At 37.5% G+C, this 24,985-nt stretch overlaps 1 protein-coding gene across 2 annotated transcripts in view; it reads left to right on the top strand.

Moving 5' to 3' along the window:
- The window catches only part of MYPN (myopalladin), a gene marked incomplete at both ends in the record, with an annotated part of 64,775 nt that overhangs the window by 11,266 nt on the left and 28,524 nt on the right, over nt 1–24,985 (top strand). Inside the window, 9 exons of one of the 2 annotated variants that reach the window (XM_084244679.1) lie at nt 941–960; nt 6,536–6,711; nt 8,405–8,456; nt 11,329–11,443; nt 12,307–12,378; nt 18,346–18,487; nt 20,575–20,598; nt 22,714–22,830; nt 24,108–24,480. In XM_084244679.1, coding sequence (XP_084100805.1) covers nt 941–960; nt 6,536–6,711; nt 8,405–8,456; nt 11,329–11,443; nt 12,307–12,378; nt 18,346–18,487; nt 20,575–20,598; nt 22,714–22,830; nt 24,108–24,480 — 1,091 coding nt within the window. Of the gene's footprint in view, nt 1–940; nt 961–6,535; nt 6,712–8,404; nt 8,457–11,328; nt 11,444–12,306; nt 12,379–18,345; nt 18,488–20,574; nt 20,599–22,713; nt 22,831–24,107; nt 24,481–24,985 lie in introns of those variants that run through there. The other variant, XM_084244678.1, reaches the window with a different exon arrangement.

The raw sequence follows: 24,985 nt of genomic DNA, 5'->3' as shown, positions 1-24,985 counted from the left end.
AGGAGGTGCGATCGGGACTTTGGAAGGGCTGGGGCAGGGTTAAAGAAAGACTCTGAGTAATCCTTCTTTTAATGAGCATGATTACTGGTGAATCAGAATAACACATTCGAATTACATTAGAGGTCGTTAATGAGCTAAAACATTGAGTCATAATATTTATCCAAGCCATATTTTAGATAAAATAGTAACCAAACAGTAGAATAGTGATAGGTATCCCAAAAGTCCAGTCAAATTTGAAAAATATGTCTCTTCAGTGTCTTTATTTCCAGGCTTGGTAGCAAGGCAAATTAGCAGACCTGACAACTTGGTGTGTTAAAAGTGGGTCCCTCTTCATCATTTGGGCCTGCCCCGTTTCCCCAGATCACAGAGTCTTTTCTGCTGAGCCATGAAACCTATCTGGCACCTGCTGCCATTCTGCGAGTGTCATGAGGATTTGGCCTTCTTAAACCAGGCGGCTGGACAGGGCATTTCTATGAAATCAGTACCTCACATGGGTAGACATTTTTTTTTTTTCTTTATCCATTCCTCTTTTAATCAGAATAATTTGTTTTCTCTCTTTTTAAATTTTTTAAAAGATTTATTTTTTTATTTTATATATTTTTTACATCATTTTTCATTTTTGTATGCATTTTCACCTCGGTTATAGTCCCTGTGAAATTCCCACCACCCTTGGTAGACTGAAGAGAGTATATTTCCCTCATTATTCTCAAGTCTTTAGAGTAGCTGCTTAAACTGTTAATACTTTTTTTTTCAAATGACAGCCTGTCTGGTGCATTATTTCTACATGGGTCATAGCATTGAAGTCAATGGTTCCTGGTTGCTCTCTGGGCCTGGCTGAAGCCATCCAGCCATAAAGGGAGGACGAAAGCATGTCTGAGAAAGTTTGGGAATTTGAATCTTACTTAACACCTTCCACTTAACACCTTCCAACTGGTGTGAAATGTTTCCACTCTCATTTTGGTAAGGAAGAGAGACATTATTAAAGAAATAGATAACTCCATAGCATTTATATAAGGGAAGATGTTTGTTTTGAAATAGTAATTTATATTTGTTTTGTCAAATCAATAAACATACTTTGCTTCAAAAGTTAAATAGTATTAATAGATCACTTTGAACTCTTCACAGTTTCCTATTTACTTCATTCTACAGTTCTAAATAATATGCTAGTGGTTTTCAAAAGTTTTTGCTCTTGGGACCCTTCACAGTCTTAAAAATTATTTAATCCTGAAGGTCTCCCTGGTGGTGCAGTGGGTTGAGCGCAGTGCTGTGAAGCTGTCTGCAGCCTTTGGGAGCTGGTTTGATCCCCCGCCAGGAAGCTATCCACCTGGTGCAGCAGACCTCTCCTGTCATGCCCACTGCTCCCCTAAGCAGTGCTTTCAGTCTGTCTGCTTTTTCTGCTCCCCACTCTGTCTCTGGTGAATTCTCTTACCCTCCCGCGCCTCTGGCCTGTAACCCAGTTCTTGTATAAATCTTTAAAAAAAAATTATTGAATCCCGAAAAGGCTTTGTTTAATATAGGAGTTATAGCTACAATTATCACACAAGAAATTAACACTGAGAAGTATTTTATTTTATTTTTTTTTTTATAGAGGCATGCTTTATTTATTTATTTATTTGTTTGTTTTGTTTATACATGCACTGGGTACAGTCAGAAGCGCGGGAGGGTGAGAGAATTCACCAGAGCCAGAGCGGGGAGCAGAGCAGGCAGAAGGACCGAAGTACACTGCCGAGGGGAGCAGCGGGCGGCAGGAGAGGTCTGCGCGCCATGTGGGACCCTCCTGTGGTGGCCAGGGAGCAGCCGGGGATCGAACCGGCGCTGCAGAGGCCGCGGGCAGCTTCGCAACCCAGCGCTCAACCGCTGCGCCACCGGGGAGGCCCCTGAGAAGTATTTTAAACATTTCCTTATCTGTTTTAAATAACAAGAATAAACATGAAATAATTATATCAAAATATTTTCCAAAATAAACAAAAATTTAATGAAAAGGGTGGCATTGTCTTGCTTTATTTTCAATAATGTCTGTCTTAATAGATGACAGTTTGATTCCCATATTTGCTTCGTAATTTAGATTGTTTATATATATTGTTTGGGTTGAAAACATTTTTTAAGTTTTGGCTTAACAGATACGTAGTTCAAAAGAGAAAGGCTATTTTAACAGCATTTTCAGGGAATGTGGCTATTCTTATTTGATAACAACATTAAAATTCAACTAAAAGTAATTTCTTAAAGTTTAATTGCAAGTGAAATCTGAAACCATATCAATGAACTTTTTTTTTAAACCTATTTTTTTAAAGATTTATTTATTTATGCATACAAGAACTGGGTGGGGTACAGGCCAGAGGTGTGGGGGGTGGGAGGATCCACCAGAGACAGAGTGGGGAGCAGAACAGGCAGATTGAAATTCACTGCTGAAATTCACAGCGGGTGAGACAGAAGAGGTCTGCTGCGCCATGTGGGTAGCTTCCTGGCTGGGAATCGAACTCGTGCTGCAGGGGCTGCAGATTGCTTCATAGGTTGCGTCTTAATCCCTTGTGCCAACAGGGAGGCCCCTCCATGAACTTCTATACTCTGTTATACTAAAGCTCATTGATCTGTCTTGAACTTTGAATAGATAACATCAAAGTTAACATTGGTTATTTGAAAAATGAGTCATGCAGAGCTTCCAAATGTTGACACATTTTATTATATAATAGACACAAATCACACCTGATAACAACGCCCTTTATTTCATCAAAAAGTCTTAAGTATTGGGAAATCCTAAACTCATTGAGGGTAATACGAGCTTTCAAAAGCTCTTATCATTCCTTGAAGTCTCAAATTTTATCATTGGCAACAAATGCTATCAGTTATTTTTACTTGAAATGACACACTTTCTTCATTTCTGAGAATATGTCTGCTAAACACCCAAGTCTGAATAGCCATAATTTGCCAGTTGTTCTTTGAAGTTAAATAAAATAATGCTTTGTGCATTAAGCACCTAGTGCAACTCAGTCACATTAATGTTCTTCCATATCCAGCAGAAATGCTTTATACTACTTCCCATTTAACAACCCAGAATATCAAAAAGATAGGAGTTAAGGGGCCTCCCTGGTGGCACAGGGATTGAGATGCAACCTGTGAGGCTGTCCACAGCCACTACAGCATGAGTTCGATTCCCAGCCAAGGAGATACCCACAATGTGCAGCAGATCTCTCCTGTCTTGCCCGCTGCTCCTCTCAGCAGTGTATTTCAGTTAGTCTGACTGCTCAATTCCCCACTCTGTCTCTGGCGAATCCTCTCATCCTCTGTACCTCTGGCCTGTACCCCAGTTCTTGTGTGCATCAATAAATAAATCTTTAAAAAAAAGATAGGAGTTGAAAGTTGAGATTTAATAAAAGTAATGATTTTCATTGTTTCATGGAGGACATTTTTCCGTGAAACTACACACACACACACACACACACACACACACACACACACACTTCTTATTTTTAACTGCAAGTGTGATTATGAACACAACGACCACCAGTCAGTTTTGTGGTAGTGCCTTAATTTGTGCTGCTAAAGAACCAGCAATATTACCGACTGTGGCTTTTGCACCATTAAACTAAATGAACACAGTGGAAAGGCAAATAGTAGTATTATATGAAATTATTTTTGTCTTCATGGAAATTGAACTATACTTTAAGAACCACTATAATATGCTTATGCTACTGTTACTTGGTATGCTGATGCCAGCTAATTTCTATTGACTTCCTATTCCAGAAAATGGGGGTTTAGTATCCCTTCACCAAACCAGTACCTCAGTTGTCTCTTCCTGATCACCTCAGTATAATCACATCAATCACATTGCTATTTAAAAAAACTTTTAACATTTACCTTCTTGTTACTATGAAAATATTATTCCCTGCCAAACCCAGTGGGGCAAAAATGAAATTTTCTTTCTTATATAATTTTTTATTTTGACCTGGGGCCAATTACTCTCTTTTTTTTTTTTAATGTGCTAGTTCTGTGGGCCTATTTAAAAGAGAATTATCTCAATTCTACAATACGTTTATAAAACAACCCCTAAATAATCTGTTCCACATAGTTAAGCTGTCAGGCCCATTAGAGAAATTCTTCCTAATGCCCTTATTTCCAGTACTCCAGTATGAAGCAGTGTTCACACAGCCTGCCTCAGCCTTCCTCCTGGGACATCTCTCAACTGAGCAGAAAAGAGGGTGAGACCTGCTGTGGGATCGAAATGCTTATATTCAAAACTTGAAATCCATTTCCCTCTGTTTAGCTCCACCCACATATTTTCCCCACTGTATGTTTCTGCAGCCCCAAAACTTCCTGGGTTTCTGCTGCACAAATTTACTTCATGAACAAAGGAATATGGAAGGAGGCACTTCCTTTCCATATTTTTCAACTCTCCTGGCTCCTCAATCAAATGCATCAGTTTTGGAAGCTAGAAATCCAAAATCAGTGTCAGCAGGGCCACGTTCCCTCTGAGAATCAGGGTAGGACACTTCCTTTAGTGGAAGTTTCTGGAGGTGACTGTCAATCCTTCGCCTTCCTTGTTTTGCAGCTGCATCTCTGCAATCTCTATCTCTGTCATCACAGGTCATTCTTTGTGTCAATCTCTGTCTTCATGTGGGGTTTTTCTCTTCTTAAAGAACCCCATATTGGATTAGGGCCCACCTTTTGACAACTTCACTGAAACTTGATTGTATCTAAAAAGATCCTATTCCAAAAATGTCACAATTGCAACTAATGAAGTTTCGTACTTCAGCTTACCTTTTGAGGGAGATAATTCAACCTGTAACACTCACATTTTTTATATAAAAGCTAACAGTATACATACGCTATTCTGTACATTATGATTAAAAATTTTACGATATATCTTGGGGTTCTAGTCATATCAGTACATAGTTATCTTCCTCTTTTTCTTTTTAGATCTGGCTGTGTTCCAATGTGTGGCTGTACCATCATTTATTTCATCACCCTCCTATAATGTACACTTGCATTGTTTCTAATCTTTTCCTGTTTAAATGATAAGCTATATACATTTGTCATTTTTATGTATGCAAGTGGATCCACAAAAGGGATTGTTGGATCCAAGGATAAATATATGTGTAACTTTGGCAGATATTGAAATATGACTTTCACTGGGGTTGTTACATTTTACATTCCTACCAAGCAGTATTTGAGAGTGGACAAACTTTTAGGCATTGCCTTTACATTTTAAATATTATTTTATGTATTATTTGTGCAAGTTTCTAACTAAAAGAAAAAACTATGCCTGAATTAAAATTTCTAACTTCAAATATATAGAATTAAAATGAAAGATTATAACTTATAGAATCATACAGATGGTCCCTGACTTATGATTTTTCAATTTTACCGTGGTGTGAAAGCTATATGCCTTCAGTAGAAAACATACTTAAAATTTTGAATTTTGATCTTTTCCCTGGGAAAGTAATATGTTATACAATATTCTCTTGAAACTTGGCAGCTACAGTGAGCCAGAGCTCCTAGGCAGCCACACGATCTTGAGTGTAAACAACCTTCTACCAGCTATTCTAGAGGCTCATCAGAAGAGAGAAACTGTGCACCCACCCCATTGCTGCAGGATTCTCATCATCCACCAATTAATTTTAGTTTGATTCTCCAGACATTTTTCAGGCCCAGTGCACTTTCAGCTGTGTATGTTAATGGTGAGAATACACCCACCATTCTGTTTTCCACCTTCAGTAGTCAGTAAATTACATGAGAAATTCAACATTTTTTTTATAAAATTGGCTTTGTGTTAGATGATTTTGCCCAACTGCAGGCCAATGTAAAACTTCTGAGAACTATGCTATGCAAGAATGTTAGATAGATTAGCTTTATTAAAACAATTTTGACTTAGGATATTTTTAAGTTATGATGGGGTTATCAGGACATAACACCATTGAAAGTTGAGGAAAAGCTGTACTTAGGTTATTTATGAGGGTTGGAACATTCCTGGGAGAATATGACCCATCCTCCTTACTATGATGACTCAGTAACTGAACAAATTAATTTTCAGTTAGCTAGGTCACTAGGAATGAGTGCACTCAACTGCACAATCCTTTAATACTCCTTAGATTATCTCCAAATAAGCAAAAGTAGCACTTAAAATATGTCTTTTTAAAAAAAAAAAAAGGTTTATTTGTTTATACAAGAACTGAGGTATAGGCCAGAGGCACAGGAGGGTGAGAGGATTCACCAGAGACAGGAAGCTCTAAGTATTTTTAGGAGAAGTTATATTCTATATCAAAGATACTGCTCTTCGTGGTTTGGCTGTATTTAGTCTCTCATCTATCTTCTCTCATTATATCATTCTTAATAGGAGACACTTTCTAATTCCTAAGTAAAGCATCAGTGTGATTTGAATACTGCCAGCTCCACTCATTGCTGCAATCAAATCATACCCATTAAACAATGGGTAGTTTAATGTTCTAAGTTCATCACAGTTTTCTTCCCATGAAATATCTGAAGTCATATATGCTATTAATTCTCACTTTTGGCCACGTCCAATATTCTCTGCTTTCAGGTGGTACTGTGAAGGCAAGGAGCTTGAAAATTCCCCCGACATTCACATCATCCAGGCAGGAAATCTACACTCACTGACCATTGCTGAAGCTTTTGAAGAGGATACAGGGCGCTATTCCTGCTTTGCTTCAAACATCTACGGCACAGATTCAACTTCTGCTGAGATTTATATAGAAGGTAAAGCATAATACCCTTGGAGCATGGTCCTTACCAATAAGACATATACTTATAATCAACTTATTGAGGGCTTATTCTGCCACACACGTTTCTAGGCATTATGGATATAGCAGTGAACCAAATAGACAAAAAATCTCTAGGCTCATGGAAAGATAGAATTTACATTGTAATGGGACAGATAGAAAATTAATGCAGTAAGTAAAATATATAATATGATAGGTATATATAAGCATGTTGGTATAAATAAAAAGTATACGTGTGTGTGTGTGTGTGTGTGTGTGTGTGATGTTTAGGCTGTAAATTTAGATACAGTGTCTGCAAAAGACCTCATTAACCAGGTGACATTTGAGTGAAGATCTGAAGGAATTGAGGGATTGAGCCACAGCATATTCAAGGGTAAGTAACGCTAAGCAGAGAAAGCAAGTGCAGAATGGCCCTCAGGTGGAAGTGGGCCTGTCTTGAAGTCCAAAGATGTACCAATGTGACCAAAGTGAAGCGAAGAAGAAAGTATCAGATGATGTTCAAGAAGTGCAAGATGGGGTGGGAGTGGAGGGAGAGAAGGAAAGAAGGTCAAGTAAGTCTTTGTAAGTCATTTTAAGCACCTGGGCTTTTACTCTGAGGCAAGTTTTAGAGGATTCTGAGCAGAGACATAACACCACCTGACTTAGCTGTTCCTAGGGTAACTCTGGCTCCTAGTTGAGAAGATGCTGCAGAGTCTTGGGAGACACAAGGGAGAGCATTTGGGAGTCTAGGAAAGGCATTTGCATTAGCACCAAACTTACCTGACAAATTTTAGGAAAAAAGAAATTTATGTTCTTTCTATATCTATATATACCTAAGATTTTGTTCCTATTTTCTCATCCTCTGAGTTTTTTTCTGGGAATCATGCCTTTACATTTTTATCATCTATCACACCTTATGTAGGTCCTTGGTTTTAACACTAAAATATGCTATTATGATAAATATCCCTTTACCAATGAGATTATAAGGCCTCAACTATCCCATTCTTCTTTATATCTCTAATACTTTACATAGTAACAAGTATTTAGTGGACATTTAATAAACATCTATTGAATAAATACTTGACTAGAAGTGTGTTCTAAGTTTTTATCCTCAAATTTTTGGCATATAATAAATACCTCCAGATTTAGCTCCATTATATCTTCCTGTAATTCTTAGCAAATAAATCCAGGATCAAAGCTCTACTAACAGTGCTGAGATTGGATTGCTAATTTTTTCCAGAGCTTTAAACACCCCCACTCCCAAATGAAGAGTCGCTTGGTAATATTAGGACTGGACGGAAGAGCATCCACCTACACCCACAATGTTTGGAATTCACTATGATCCCTTCTTTTATTTGACCTGTGTGAGCCAAGAACAAGAGGATTTATAAAAACCACAGCATATCTCCAGAGACTTCCCTGTTAGTCCAAAGGCACCAGCAGGTGTTCTACATACAAGAACACTTGGAATTTGGGCTTTTAATTGTAACTCTCTCACTAACTAGCCATGTGGCCTTGAGCAAGTCCTTCAACTACTGAAGGTCTGTGTCTTCATCTGTCAGATTTGGCGTTAGTGTATGGAATCACTTAGTTCCTTTCTAGGTCTAAAATCTATGGGTCTTCAAATGTCTAGGAACCTGTTCAAGAAATTATCATCTTAAAAATTTCATGTCTTATTTTTATTTTTTCAGGAGTTTCTTCTTCTGACTCAGAAGGGGACCCTAACAAGGAGGAGATGAATCGGTAATTATAATTTTCTCTTTTTGCCTTAGCATCCTCAGGTGGTGGAGAAAACTGCTAGTGGGTTAGTAGAATGTGAAGAGGGTGGCTCCATGAATGACCTCAACAAAAAATGACTGGGAAGATTGGAGAAAACTCTACTTCTTTTTGTTAAGTCTCACCTCACAGATTAATATTAATATGCCCAATATTTTAAAAGGAGATATAGCCTCTAACATATCATCACACTTTTATCTACAGAGTAAAAAACAATAGCCTAGTAGCTCAGAAAATTCACATTTTCTGATTGAGTAATAGTTCTCACAAGAACAGATAGAGATCCTAAATTATACATGAGTCATAATCTTTTTACTAAACAGTTGTACTGCAATGGTAAGAGTAATTAAATGCCTTCCTGCCTTCCCAGTCTCGTAGAGGGGAAAAAAGAGCAAATATAGCAAGAGCTGTATTCCAAGCATATAAACAGTAGGGTAATAAAGTGTAATAGGCTGTGATGTAACCATGGGCAGGGTTGACAGGTCTTGGCACAAAGGATGATTTATTTGTTGGGGAAGGAGAAAGAGATCATGCTATCTACAAGAGTTGGTGATCTTGACCTGAATCTTAAAAAGATAGTAGATGGACACCCCCAAACAAGGGAGGAAAGGGCATTTCGATCAGGAGACTATAGACATGAGAACAAGAAACATTCATAATAGTCATTCTTTGAGATTATCTGAAACACATGGCAATATTTTGGAAGACTGATCGAAGCATACTTAACTGTGTTCACATATTATGTACTGTTCTTTAAGGACAGAAACAGTTCTTTAAATCCTTTGTGTGTTCCTACCCTGGAATGATAATTTTCTTTTAGCTTTTGTGGATATTTGGAAAATTCATAACCAGAGTAAATGATTTCTTCTTTAATGCCCTTCCTTATCATTCTTATGGTGTCAGCTCAATTCCTCCTTTTTCCCCGCCTGTTTGCCAGTCCCTTCCTTGCAGGTCTTCCTATCTGCTCCAACCTTTTCTCTCTTTCACAATCTCCAAATTACATCCTGATAGTCTCTAAATAATAACCTCTGACCATATGGTTCTCCTGAATTAAAAGTTTGTTATATATGAGAAAGTAAAAATCAAACACAAAACAAATAGCATCTTTAAAAAAATCTTTGCATGGCATACAAAGCCTTATTCAGAAGAGGAATAAACAGACTTTCCTGCCCCCTCCTCCTCCATGTTCCCACCTCAGGCTTTCTGCTCTGCTATTAGCAATCTCTTTGTTCAAACTATTCACTTTACTCGGAATGTACTATCTCCTCTGCCTGGCAATTTCCTATTAACTCTTCAAAACCCAGTTGAGTTCCCTAATAAATCCATTGCATCCTCATCTTTCCGTCTTTAAGGCTCTCATAACACAAGCATAATGGTTTTGAATTTTCATATAACAACTTAAAGCAAAAAGAATTTTTAGTTGTTTATTTTTCTTGGGTCTACTCATAATATTTAGGATTTAGCTTCAGTTGTGCATAATAGAGACCCAAAATATCCATTACTTAAATAAGACAACTGATCTCATTTACATAAAATAATGAATTTGGTTGGTAAGATGGCTTCACATTCCACTAGATTCCAGCCTGCTTCCAATTTTTTGCTGCATCTCATTCCAAGTGTTGCCTCTTCTTGGAAGGAATGAAGGGTATGCCCTGCCCCATTCTTAAGGTCATCTTTCTTAAATGATGTACCTCACTATCACTCATATCCCATTACCAGAAAATAGTCACATGGCCACACCTGCCTGCAATGAAGTTTGGGAAACATAGTCTTAATTTGGATTCTATAGTCTTGTGGATTCTATTGAAAATGGAAGTTTTGGAGATGCCAGTAGTCTCTACATCACTGGGTAATTCTGCTTCTGAGAGTCCATCCTGCCTGGCTGGAGAAAGTCAATCTGTCATTATTGGGTAATCCTTTCCCCATCCAAAAATCCCTGGGACATATAAATAACCAGCAATGCTCTAAGCATCTTACATGAATGACCTCATTTAACCCTCTTGACAACCCAATGAGGAAAGAATTCTTATTTCCCCATTTTAGAGGAAGAGAGAGAGTTAACACCTAACAGGAAAGGAAGCCCATCCTGTCCTTGGTCATTTATCTCCTTAGGTTACTGGTGAGAGGCCCTGTCCCAGATCTCAAGTTCCCTTCAAGTCCAGTGCTTTCTTGTGTCCTGACATGCTTGGGTACTGATATCTTTAGCAAGAATGGGAAGCCTTTAACCAGAGGGGTTGCCCTCCCCTCTGGACTTATGTTCTCCCTCTTGTCAAGTTCTCTGGCAAGATCCACAGACATGTCTCTTCTCCACAACAAAACTAAAATAATCTCCCCTCCACAGCCTTCTCGAAATTACTTCCCAAACCTCTTGCCTTTCAAATAATCTCTGATTTAATTTGTGTAAACTTCAAGAACTCATTGACATAGGCTTTTTCAGCTATCTACCATGCCAAAATCCCCAAAACAAAGATTTACAAAGGTTGGTCCTTGTAAGGACAACATAGAGGGCGACAATAAAACAAATTTCAAAAAATTCTCTTCCGCACATGTTTTGTCATAGCACTTGTCTTGAATCTCAGTTAATTGTGGAATATGTCTGACACCCCAGCCACCCTGAGAACAACTAACCTGAGGACAGTAATAGCATCTTATTTTCCTGTTTGCATTGCCTGATAAAGTATGTGGCAAAGAAACCCTCGGTAAGAGTTTGTAGAATATTCTTCATGAAAAATTTTATTATGTCAGACTGTAAGCAATAATGGCATTGTCAGAATTGCTGAAAGAATTTTCACAATGATGATTCTGCTTTATCACTTTATCTGTTTTAATTATTATCCAGAATCCAGAAGTCAAAAGAGGTGTCATCTCCTTCCGCTACCTCTGCAGCCATTCCTTCAGCAGTTCCCCAAACCCAACCTGTGAGGGTCCAGCCCAGTGTGTCAACCGTTCAGCAGGTACAAGAGTCTAAATGAAACACAAGTACCTTCACTGTGAGAGGCAGGCACTGTCACCAGAACCCACACATATAACATCATCTGTTACAACTTCATGATGATCTTGGATAACATGTTCCTTTGGTCATGATCATCACTTTCTAAATCTGATCTATAATATCAGTGGTTACTATAATAATGCATGCTCATTGTAAAAACAATCAAAAAGTACAAAAGTGTATTACGTAAAAACTTTAAGCGAGGTTCTACTTTTGTGTCCACATTCCTCAGAGATACTTCCTATTATTAATTTGTAGCAGTAGGGTCCAGGCATTTTCTGTACATATATATGAATATATATGTGTGTGTGCATACATTAAAAATACAAAATCATAGTAATCCAAACATGTTTGTAATATGCTATGGTTTTATTTGTTTATTGGTGATAAATATATTTAAATATATTGATAAAAAAACTTTAAAAAAATTTTAAACAGGGTTACTTATCTAATATATTTACTAATGTGAGGGATCATATTTTTGTTTTAATCCAGTCGTTTTCAAGCTGATCTGTCAGCCCCAGAGGTTATACAGAATCTCTCCAAGGACTTAGGGTTTATTACATAAATGCATATAATTACATGGTTCTATATTTCAAATCTGTCTTCCCTGTATCCATATCACTAGTAGATACTTCTAGCACATATTTATAACCACCATGACAATAAATTCAGTCTAAAACTTGAATTCTGTGATTTATAGACTGGGAAAATATCAGTCTTTTTATTTTGTATGATACTTCAAATTCTGTAGATTTGATACGTCTTGTGTATAAACTAATAACCTTAGTGACAATGAATCTCTTATTGGTTCCCTTCTAACAGTGTCAGAGCCCTACCAACTATTTGCAAGGCTTGGATGGAAAGCCCATCATTGCAGCTCCTGTGTTTACAAAGGTAACCAAAGTATTACTTCTTTCTGTCCTGGCTTTAAACATAACACAATAGGGCCTTCCTGGTGGTGTAATGGGTTAAGTCTAGGCACTGTGAAGCTACTTTACCACAAGTTTGATCCCCGACCAGGGAGCTGATCCACAAGGTCCAAAAGACCTCTCCTGGCTCGCCTGCTGCTCCCCTCAGCACTGTATTTCAGTAGATCTGCCAGTTCTGCTCCCCACTCTGTCTCTGTGAATCCTCTCACCTCTCCCCACCTCTGGCCTACACCCCCACTCTTATATGCATAAATGAATAAATCTTTTTTTAAAAATACCACAATATGCAAACAAAGTAGTAAGAGCCAAAATTTACTGGTTTTGTGTGAGAATTTTGGGCTCTTAAGTATAATATAGAGTTTGGGGGTTTGGGGTGTTGTAACTGTTTACTTAAAGTCCCTAATTTTCTTGCTTAATAGCAGTTTGTGTAGTGAGAGAAATGTCTTCCACACTCACCACATATCTCTATGGTCCCATCAGTGTTAAACACAGTAGCGACTCTGAGGGATGAAGTTATAAGTTTCTAGACACTCATGACACCAAAGGTTTCTCTTGACTTACAAGAGAATCTAGTTTCAGGTAAATGTCTTTGGTGCTTTGGAGTTAAATGCTCTTAAAAGGCTTAACGGGAAGCCTTACTCTAGGACAAAGAGCTTTTATTTTCTAACCATGGCAACCATTGGGGTGGTATCAAATTTTGAGTCTCTTTGTCTTTGTACTTAGAACTGGGAAATTACTCAGGCACTTTCATTTACAAATGAAAAAAACCAAGGGAGATTAAACAATTTACTTAACATCACAGGACTAGTTAGTGACAGAGTCAGGAGTAGAAATAAATTCTTCTTTTTCTCAGTTTACTGTTCTTACCTTTATGTAACTTAGATTTTATGTATATGTGACCAAAAACAATAGATTCAAAGTTGAAATATTGGATTCTTTTGGTATTATGAAGACCAAGTTGATGAAATCTCTTCTTAGATTTATAATTTGTTGTTCGTATGAAGGCCAAACCTAGACCCAAAGAGATTTGTCCTCTCAGATGTATGCTTTAGTTTAGAGCAGTGGTTCTTAATCAGGGTTAATTTTGTCCCTCGAGGGACATTTGGCACTGTCTAAAGACGTTTTGGTTATCATACAGTGCTACTGGCATCCAGGGATGCTGCTAACCATCCTATGGTACATAGGTTGACAGTCTCCCACAACAAAGAATTATCCAGCCCAAGATGTCAATAGTCCTGAAACTGAGAAATCCTCGTTTCAATCAAAATGGCAAAAAAAAAAGAGGCATCTTTTCCAATGAGTACTGATCCTAAAGGAAGAAATAAATTCCCAGAAACATCAATGTTAAGGACATTCTACCATATCATGCTCATCCAAGATAGTTTCCCTCAATCAGTCTAGACTGAGACATGTTTATCCATACCCCTGTCATTTGGGCAAACATACTTATATAAAACAAGATGCCTCTTGATTTTTCAGGTTCATTACTTGTAACTTGCTGTTGGAATTTCAGCTTTGGTATTTTCAAAAACGTGAAGTAGGAAAGCAACATGTTGTGGCTTGGCGCATACAAGATTTCAATGAGGGATTACCAGGGTGTGTGTGTGTGTGTGTGTGTGTGTGTGTAATCTAGCTAATAGAGCTACTTTTGTTTCTTATTTCACTGCTAAATCACCTAGCCTTAAAGCAGGGGTTAAGTGCCTTAGAAATCAGGATGCTTTAATTTGTCATGCCCAATTATCACACCCTAAAAACAGTGCTAACTCTTCAAAGGCAACTCGACCATAGAAAAATTTATAAGCAGCCCCCAACTGAAGTTCCCTCTTTCCCACCATTTACCTAGCCAGACACCAGAAAGGTATCTCTACCTCCAATTTCAAATCTGTCTTCCCTGCATTCATATCACCTAGTGCATACCTTTATTACCATACTTAACACAATAATAAAACTTTATTTTTTCCTGTCTCTCCCAAGCACTCTGTAGGTTATCTATTATACATAGGGAGGAGTTCATAAAGGTAATAATAGGTTCAAACTGGGTTTTATTATTTAAAAATAATCCAAAAGGACTTACTTCTTTGACTTCCCATGTGCTGATTAGAACAACAAGGTTAGCTGCTTTGTATGTTGATTCTGATTAACTCCTTCTAATTAGATGCTTTAATGGGCAGATACAGTTGTGCCTTTGATAAATAGAAATGGGTGAATAAATTAATCATTAGTGTATGTAGTTTGTTAGCTAAAATCTCAAAAAAGCATTGGGCCTGTGGTGGCGAAAAAGGTCTTTAATACAGAGACCCAAACTCTGAGGTTCTCTTGGACCTTAGGATGTGAGGTTTTGCCTCCATAAATGGATCAGGGTTGTTCAGACCTAGGGCAGGATAGGTTGTGGCTCAGGTTCCAGAGAGACTTATCAGCAACGTGTGCTTGCGTTAGTTTCCGTCAGTGAGAGCAGGACTGAGGTCATAGTCACTGCCAGTATCATTAGCAAATTTCTGAGTCAGAGGCACAGATGATGATGGTCACGTGATATGAGCCAAGATAACTGATCATTTGCATATGTTTGTTCAGGTTATTCCGTGCTCTTTTTACTTCTTTAGGGACTGCTGGCATTCCAACCCGTATGACTCACTTTCTATACTGCCCAACAAATCACTTCTTTGCCAGTAATGGCAAGAAGCCATGTCTTTTTAAAGACAGCAGATTTGTTTAACTCTTTGTGTCTCTTCTGGTGATAGGAAAATACTGGTATTATCTTCGTTTTAAAGAAGTTTAAAGTAAAAGGGAGAGTGGTCGAGTTTGAGCAAACACTGGGATACTATATGTCTGTTCTGAGTTATTCAGGTGATACCTCTGGTTTTAAACACTATAGACATAGACAATCTTCCATCCTCTACACAGAATCAAAAACCCTTTTCCTCTGTTTGGGGAAGACAAGGGGCAGTAGTCACACTTCTTGAGTGGAAAAGGAGGTAGTTGATCAAATTAGAATCTTACTCCGCTCGCTGCTCCCACTCCAACAGCAGCTGCTCTGGCGGGCTGTCAAGGCTGCAGCAACCTTGGCTCCAGCTGCTTCAGCAGTAATTTGAAGAGTGCAAGGGGGCAGGGGAAGTGAGAATTTGAAGAAGAGCACTGCATTATATAATAGCAGAAGCAGGAAACCCTGAAATAACTGGGCCTTAAGCCGGATCCAGATTTCTGAAGATTGCGTGGGTCCCTTTCCCCAACCCAACAATTCCAGAGGCTTTTCTAACTCAACTATCACACAGGACACCTTGCCAATCAAGAGGCAAAGGGTTTTCAACAGTTCTTTATCAGTAAAAACTACTCTGAGTCAACTAAAGCACAACTAAAGCACATTCCCTTGTAGCATCTACCAACTACAAAAAGGTCAACTGGATTAAAAAAAAAAAAGAAGCGCAGAGCCTCCCTGGTGGCACAAGGGATTAAGACACAACCTATGAAGCAATCTGCAGCCCCTGCAGCATGAGTTCGATCCCTAGCCAGGGAGCAATCCACACGGCGCAGCAGACCTCTCCTGACTCACCCACTGCTCCCCTCAGCAGTGTATTTCAGTCGATCTGCCTGTTCTGTTCCCCACTCTGTCTCTAGTGAATTCTTTCACCCCACCATGCCTCTGACCTGTACCCCAGTTCTTGTATGCATAAATAAATCTTTTCTTTAAAAAAAAAAGTGCAATGACAACATGAACCTAGTAGCCTATAAGGGACATGCCTTTTCTCAATGATATCCCTCCATTGTATAGGTGGGTATAGCTTAGTAGTAAGGAACTGTACCCTTTCAACCCTTTCATCTCACAGTTGCAGCCTTTGGCACAGTGCTTGGCACAAAGCAGACACACAGTAACATTTATTCAGTGGTGAATAACTTTCATTTCAATTAAGAAGGAATTGTCACTTTCATTGCTTTGTTGTTTCAGAAGAATAGAACAGAAAAGTCTAATAACATGACCTTAGAAGACATGCTTCTCAGGCTCTGTGTTGCCAGTCACCCTACAAAGACTGTCCCCTCCCAGAGATCAATATGGTGATGAAACACAGGAGAGATTTGCACTTTGGATATTGTTTTTCTCAGGAGGTTACAGACCTTTGGATATAGTGACTTTAGTCCAGATCCATAATTCCTAGTTAAGACTAATTTAATCTTGTTTATTCATCTTTAGGGAAACTAGTTATGTTCAAGGCTGTCTACATCGTGCCATTAGTAATAGCCCAAGATCTACTGCTGTATTAAACATGTCATCTCGGTGTTCAAAATGTATAACTCTTTAGATTCTGCTGTGCAGCAATGAGAGCCAGTTTCTTCTTGTGAAGCTTGTATAGTAAAGCACAATTTTCAGCAATAACAACAATCATCCACCTTCAAACTATAGAGCTGCTACTTTTAATGACATTTCCTACATAGCTTGTAAGATGACCCTTGCTGCCTCCATTGCTATTGATGATGTGTCACCTGGAATAAACTTCCATCTCTCGTATCACAGACATTTAGCAGACTTATTCCATACACTAAAGGAGCTCAGCTAATTTGGCTGCACTCCCAAAATAGAGTGCATGTTTTGGCCTTCAATATCAAGTAGTTGATAATAAAAAACAACTAATATTGGTAAAAAATAATTACAAAGAACATATTCTCTCAAGGAGGTCCTTTCTGAAAGTTGTTCATTGTTGTAAACTTTACAGATTGAGAACTGCAAGTCATGTTAGAACATATAGATTGACTTTATTCTGCTTACATTCGTTTTATGAATGTGCCGTTTTTCATTTATTCAATCCCTTCTCATAATATATATATCAGATATCAGATAATATATATACACATATATATGTCACTTGTTTGATAGATTGGTTGTTTAGTTTCCAATTTATTTGCCTCAAGAATGAATAAAACTTCATTATGGGTGAATCCTAGGAAGACATATAACTGCCGTTAAAGTTTTCAGAAGGTTCCAAAATATCCATTTTAGCTAGAATTTGCTCAGATGTCACAATGGAAGATATTCACCAGCTGTCCAAGAGCACCCAATAATCATTGATGTTCCTGCTCTCATTACTGAGGGAGAAGACAAGGAATATTCAGATTTCAGTCAAATAACTCATTAATTTAGAAACTGCTCTGTGCTAATCCCACCCAGAATTACTTCAGCAAACAAATTTGGGGATGCAAAAAACAAAACACTAACATTGAACTACAGCGCCCCCTGGCCGTCACAACTTCAACTTACACTTTTACCCTTTCAGGTGCCCTGTAACTAAAGCCATGTGATTTACCCCCACTGCTGTTTTCTTTAGACAAATACCATGCATGTGATTATGACTTTACAGAAATTTTTGTTGCTTTTATACCTCAACAGATCATTGAGGCTATATTATAAAGAACACATAAAGTAAATAAAGTAGCAAAACAAAAGTCCATTTCCAAGACTATAGAAAGTTAACAAGGCAGAGCCAGGAAGACAGAGTCAGTTATTTGGGCCACAGAGCTGATCCACATCATGGCAGCAATATTCATGCATGAAAAAATACTTTATACCCATGCTGAAGATACCTCGTAGAGACCCACTGGAGATTTTTATTGTTTTTGTGTTACTCTGGGCATTTAAAAACATAGATACTTTACCTAACATTTGTATTTTTGCAAGTCCCCAAGATGTTTTGCCCAGAATTTAATTAACTTATCTAGTAATGCACAAAAAGGAAAAGGAAGGGTTAGTAAAAACCTTCATAAAGACTCAAATGTTTCAGTCTACAAATAGACTCAAAGTACATCCACAGAATTAAGCAACTATAGATGTAATGTTGGAGGAAATCCAAATATGGAGGCAATGGTACATTTTTTAAATTATTCAACATTGGAACTAGATTCTAAAAACGTGTACATTTTGGTTCTAACTATATTCTTCTGATTATAGATGTTACAAAATTTGTCAGCCTCTGAGGGTCAGCTGGTTGTCTTTGAATGCAGAGTAAAAGGAGCTCCATCTCCTAAAGTTGAGTGGTACAGAGAAGGGACCTTGATAGAAGATTCTCCAGACTTTAGGATTTTACAGAAAAGTAAGTTGATGCTTTAAATTTTTTCTGATAATTTATTTTAATAAATTTATCATATACATTTGGTTTTGTGACTTTTTAACAATTAAATATAGTAAAAAAGAAAAAATAAAAATCACTTGTAATCATACTCACTGAACTAAACTTTATTAATATTCTCTAAGAATCCTTCTATGCATTGTTTTCTTAAAATAAAAATAAATCATACTCTTTTGAAAACTGATTTTTCCACTCAACTTGTCACAAATATATTTTCATGTTAATAAGTATCAATACTACTTTTAAAGATAAAGCAGTATGACCAATTTCATATTTATCTCTTTTATTTAGATTGTTCATAAATTTTTACTATTATACTATATATTTACTACTATAAACTATGCTTCAGTGCTTGTTAACAGAATTTGAGTACTGGAATTGCTACTATAAATTCACTTTTTAGACATTTAATATATATTGCCAAAATCCCATCCAATTTAGTTCATCTAAAAGATTGAACTAAATTTAGGATCATCTCATAATTGATCATCCAAACTGGGATGCTTTGGGAAATGAAAATGGGTACTATTAATAATTATACAAGGATCCCAGGAATAAACCAGTTGTGTCCCAGTTAAACTAGGACACATGTCACCCCAGCTATATTCTACCAATACAAACCATAAGATATGGGAATGCCTTTTATCTCACACTTTCACCAACTATGGGTATTAAGCATTTGTTAAATTTTCCCTAATTTTATGGACCCAAAATGAGAATACTGTTTTAATCTACACTTCACTAATTAAATGTGGATGAAACTCTTTCACTTATCAATTGAGCCTTTGTATTTCTTTATTTTTAAATTACCTATTCATATCCTTTGCTCATTTTTATATTGGGTTTTTATTCTTTTCATTATAAGAGTATGTCTAAAGAATTAAATCTTTTTTTCATATTCAGTGCTTTCACCTTGTCATGCAGTGCTTGCACCTTGATTCATTTCAACAACAAAATATACTGAAATTTATTTCTTTTTTTTGGTTAATATGTTTCTGCCTATCATAAAATAGTAGCACTTGGATCAGTATGATATATGACTCAACTATTATCAGATTTAACAGCAACAGCAGCAACACTAATGTATTCTGAATATGAGTTAAACTAAGAAAAAAAGACAATAGCTTCATGAATGCAAAAGATTGTAACTAAGTTCAACAATGGTCTACTGAGTGCCAGAATTTGATAAACATTAACTGAAGGCCTGTATTCAGTACTAAGCGGCAAGTTCAGAAATGCTAGAGAATTTCAAGACAAAGGATCTGTTCTCAAAAAACCTCTCATCCTTCCTGAGGCTTTTAATAGAAATCTTAGAACTAGAGGTATAGTTCCCATGTTATTAGTTTGTGAGATTCCAAAGCCAAGAAAGAGCTCTTATCTTCACAAACATTTTTTCAGTCAAGGTTAATGGATAGCAATAAAGCAAATCGTTTTGGAATCCTGCTTCACACAGCAATTTTTCCTCACCTAAAGTTAATACAGCCATGAGGGCCTTCCTGGTGGCACAGGAGTTAAAGTCTTAGCCCTATCAAGCTATTGCCAGCCACTGACCACTGAGGCATGAGTTCGATTCCCAGCCAGGGAGCTAAGACACATGGTGCAGCAGACCTCTCCTGTCTCCCAAGTTCCTTCCCTTAACAGTGTATTTCCATAGATCTGCCTGCTCTGCTCCCCACTCTGTCTCTGGTGAATCCTCTCACCGCCCCCCCCACACACACACACCTATGGCCTATCCCCAGTTCTTGTATGCATAAGCAAATAAAAATAAATCTTTAAAAAATAAAGTTAATATGGCCCAAGGAGACCCCAGGGGTTTCCCAAGACACAGCAACATCATTTACTCTTTTGCTGCCCTTCTGTGATAACCGTCCTTCCCTATTAAGGTCATTGGTACTGGGGTCATTTTATGTAACATTTGTACATCCATCTTATCAAATCACCCCTAGTATGCCAGAGACTGTGGAATGCTCTAGGAAGCTTCTGGTGAAAGTCTATTCTCTCAGTAAAATAAATGCTCAGAACTGGTTGTTTGTTTGTTTTTTTTCTTTTAGAACCTCGATCCATGGCAGAACCAGGTAAAGATCATTTCAACTTTAAGTTATTAGTGTGTAATCAGTTACATATACATGTTGTTACACTGGTGTTCAGAAAAAGTGAAAAATAAGTTTAGAAAAAGATTCAAATCAATTCTAGCTATTATTATAGGGGTACAGAGGGGAGCATGTGAGAATTTGGGATACTATCTATTTTGAAAACCGAATAGAAAGGCATTCCAAAAATAGACATTGAACATCTGGGGTTTTTAGACCTCCACTGGGCCCTTGGAGATACACAGTAAAAACCAAAAGTGGTCCTATTCTTACCTTATTTGTAGTGGAATAGTAATTGTTTCCCTTGAAAATACTTCAGACCTCTGACACTTTCATCCAGATCCAGCTTTTCAATAGATAGTCCCATATACAAAGTAATTTCAGAGTCACCCAAAAGAGGTCCATGCCCAAAACAAGTCTCGTCTTTCCCAGCTCATGACTGATAATTTCACAACCACAGTTTTTCCTTCCACCTGGCATAATGCAAATACCCATTGGAGACAGGATACTTTATTTTATAAGGCAGGTATAGTATAATGTAAATGAATTTATCAAGTCATTTTCTGAGCGAAGATTGCTGAAATGTTTGGTAAAGGGGACAGAGAAACAAAGCTTATGCTCAGGAAAAGGGCAGAGGCACTAAAACCATGCCTCTCCATCCTTCAGGATTCTTTGGGTAGCAAGTAAAGAAAACCAATGTATTCTCACATGCAGCAAGATGCCTTAAGAAATAGCAGTCTTGAGATTGGTTTATTTAATATCTCAGAGATCGTCAGTAGCTAGCTTTTTTTTTTTTTCCAATTTTCATTCTGTCATCATCAAAGTATCCTCTTAGGCTGGTTCTACTCAAATACCCAAGAGGGCTGCCACAGTTCTGGATATTACATCTAAATGACAACTTTCAGAGACAAATATAGAAGACTACATCCTATTTCGTCCTTTTTAAAGAACAAGAATACTGGGGAATTTCCCAAAAATTCCCCAGCAGGTTTTCCCTACTAACTCACTAAACAGAATTGTCAGTCAAATGTCACCACTTAGCAAGAATAGAGTTAAGTGTGACGTCTTGACCAGCCACTGCTCACCATCTGAGCTGGGAGAGGCCAGTTTGCCTCAGAGCTTATGATCAATCCAAGGAGCATGGACAAAGCCAGATTCTATTCACGAGGTGGAAGGGGGATGAAGAGCTGTTGAGTGGGTATCCAACATTGTCTGCATTGGCTACTGTCCAGTCTTCCTAAAAGTTGTCCAGCTAATTCACTTAAATTAACATGAAACACTGAGATACCAACTTTTTCCTACTATAGCTATGTATTATTAGTTAATTTAAGTGATGTGTGCCAAGTGATAACTGCAAGTTTAAGCTATTGTCTTAATAACTCTCCTCGTTGGCAATCAAGGAATATCTAGCTATAATAATTTTAGGCTATAATCAAATGTTTTCTCTTGCAATCACTTCTGTAGTTATTCAAAGGGGGATAAAACTGTGTATAGAAGTAATCCATAAGAATTACTATGGTATTTTTTATAAAGGAAAAAAATGCATTTCAGACTTCTTTAACTCAATATTTCAAATTACTCCAAAGCTAATTACTATTAGCTAAGCAAAATAATTATTTATCGTCCACTTTTAAATTCATTTAAAATTCACTCACTGAGGAAGATTCCTATGAAAATAGTGACAGAATTAAATTTAGAAAAGGTTTTATAGTTCTTTTATTTCAGGCAAACCTCCTTTTGCCTTGACTTCTAATTATTGTTTTTGTGATTTTGTTTTGTTTTGGTTTTGTTTTTGTGATTTTATAGTTTGTTTCTCAGTTCTATATTTTGTCATCCGGATTGAAGATAATCTGAGACTTCATAGCATACAATATGATATATTGACAATAGTTTATATAGAGTTATTGGTTCTATGTCCTTTTACTTACTTAGTCTGGTAATCATTCAAGTCAATATAATATAATTGGACTAACTGTTTTTAAAAATTAATATAATCAGCCTTTTCTTTAACTTTTAGAGAATTATGATCTGATATCAGTAAGTCTTATAATTCCATTTCAATAATTAAATCAGTAACCATTCTGTTTTACTGACATTTAGAAGAGATTTGTACTTTGGTCATTGCTGAGGTGTTTGCAGAAGATTCTGGGTGCTTCACATGTACTGCAAGCAACAAATATGGTACAGTGTCAAGCATTGCACAGCTTGATGTAAGAGGTAAGAGCCCTTTAAGTGCTGAATAATTTGGAGTATGACTTTGGGTGTTTTTTTTGTTTGTTTTTCTTCACTTATTTTTTATTTTTTTACTGAGGAAGCATTAGTTTACAACACTGTACGTGATTTAGGGCAATAGGTTCACACATCCTCAGATATATGTCACCATGCCATACCCACCACCAAAGCACCCATGGTCTTTACCCTAGGCCATTAGGCCCACTTCCCACCTGTTCCCATACCTCCCCTCTCAAATAGCCTTAATTCTGCAGTCATATTTCTAGATTTGTTTTGGTTTAGTTTTGTCCATTTCTTTTTGTTTTTCTATATTCCACGTGAGTGAAATCATCCAGTATCTTTCTCCTTCTGATTTATTTCACTTCCCATAATCCCCTCAGTTCTATCCATTTGTTGAAAATGTCAAGGGTTCACCTGTTTTTAGGGCTGAGTATAGTTCATTTTATATATATATATATATATATATATATATATATACACACACACACACACCACATCTACTTATTCCACTCCTCTGTCATTGGACACTTCAGTTGTTTCCATAGTCTGACTATTGTAAATAGTGCTGCAATGTACATAGGCATGCATATGTCCCTTCAAATTAATGTTTTTGCATTCCTCCAGCATATATCTAGGAGTGGAATTAGTGGGTCATACGGTATATCTATTTTTAATATTTTGTGGCGCTTCCCTACTGTTTTCCATAGGATTGGACCAGTGTACATTCCCACCAACAGTCTACAAAGTTCTTTTTTTCTCCACCCCCTCACCAACATTTGTTGCTTTGGCATTTTTTTTTTAATATGGGCCATTCTCAGAGGAGCGAGGTGGTATCTCATTGTGAGTATGAATATGAAAACTTTGTATTTCCCCTCCTCACTGCTTTTCATATGAAGCTAACTTGACTTTTCTTAAAAAAAAAAAATTAACTATTGAGCAAAATGTTCTTGGGCAATATTATAATACTCTATTTTCAATTTCTTATTGTATTTATGATCACCACCTCCACCTCCACTCTGATTATCCTGTGCTACCTATTATATTCCCTAAACTTAATTAAATTAAGTTTAATTTCTTCTCTCTGTCCTCACCATTCTTTCATATATCAGATTATGTTCTCTGTTTTTGATAAGCATTTTCCCATTATCACATTACCATGTCTTAATATTTTCCACTTTGGACACCCCCTCCAATTTGGGGCTATAGTCCATCTCAGTCTTGTTGGGGTTGGCTAAATCTCAAGTCCTGTTTTTGCCTTTCAGGAAATGAGGACCTCAGCAATAATGGATCTCTCCACTCAGCCAACTCCACCACCAACCTGGCTATTACTGAGCAACAGCCATCCCCACCCAACCTAGTGCCTCCTTCTGTGGAACAACCCCCTAAACCCAAACTGGAAGGTGTTCTAGTGAACCACAATGAGCCCCGGTCCAGCTCAAGGATTGGGCTCCGTGTGCATTTCAACCTGCCTGAAGATGACAAAGGAAGCGAAGCATCCTCAGAGGGTGGAGCAGTGACCACAAACCAGACCAGGCCTGATTCTTTCCTGGAGCGATTCAATGGACAGGCAGCAAAAACCCCTGAACCTTCTTCGCCCATTAAAGAACCCCCTCCAGTTCTGGCTAAACCCAAACTGTAAGTGAAAATTAGAATAGATAATCAACAGTTTCTCTGAGCTTCTCTGAGTCTGCCTTTCTTAAAAATGATAGAGACGACAAAGGGGTTTATGAAATAAGAAAATACAAGTTAAATGGTTTGAAAATTGTGCACCTTTGCATTAATGTAAGAATTCAATTACTATCATTCTTACTGTTAATTGTCTACCTCCACAAAAGTTATACCTAAGTAGTTTAGAAAGATGTTAGCCTAAAATTGGAGAGCTCCAGATAAAGTACTTGACTTCTCTTCTCTTTCCTGCATCTAATAATCATTATAGTCTATAATTTCTTTTTTTAAAAGATTTATTTATTTATTTATACAAGAACCGGGGTACAGGCCAGATGCACGGGAGGGTGAGAGGATTCACCAGAGACAGAGCAGGCAACAGAACAGACAGACTGATGAAGTACACTGCTGAGGGGAGCAGCGGGAGAGACAGGAGAGGTCCTCTGCGCCATGTGGGACCCTCGCCAGCCAGCCG

The sequence above is a fragment of the Talpa europaea genome, assembly GCF_964194135.1.
Source record: "Talpa europaea genome assembly, chromosome: 10".
Taxonomy (NCBI): domain Eukaryota; kingdom Metazoa; phylum Chordata; class Mammalia; order Eulipotyphla; family Talpidae; genus Talpa; species Talpa europaea.
This window is presented reverse-complemented; position numbering and strand designations above follow the sequence as displayed.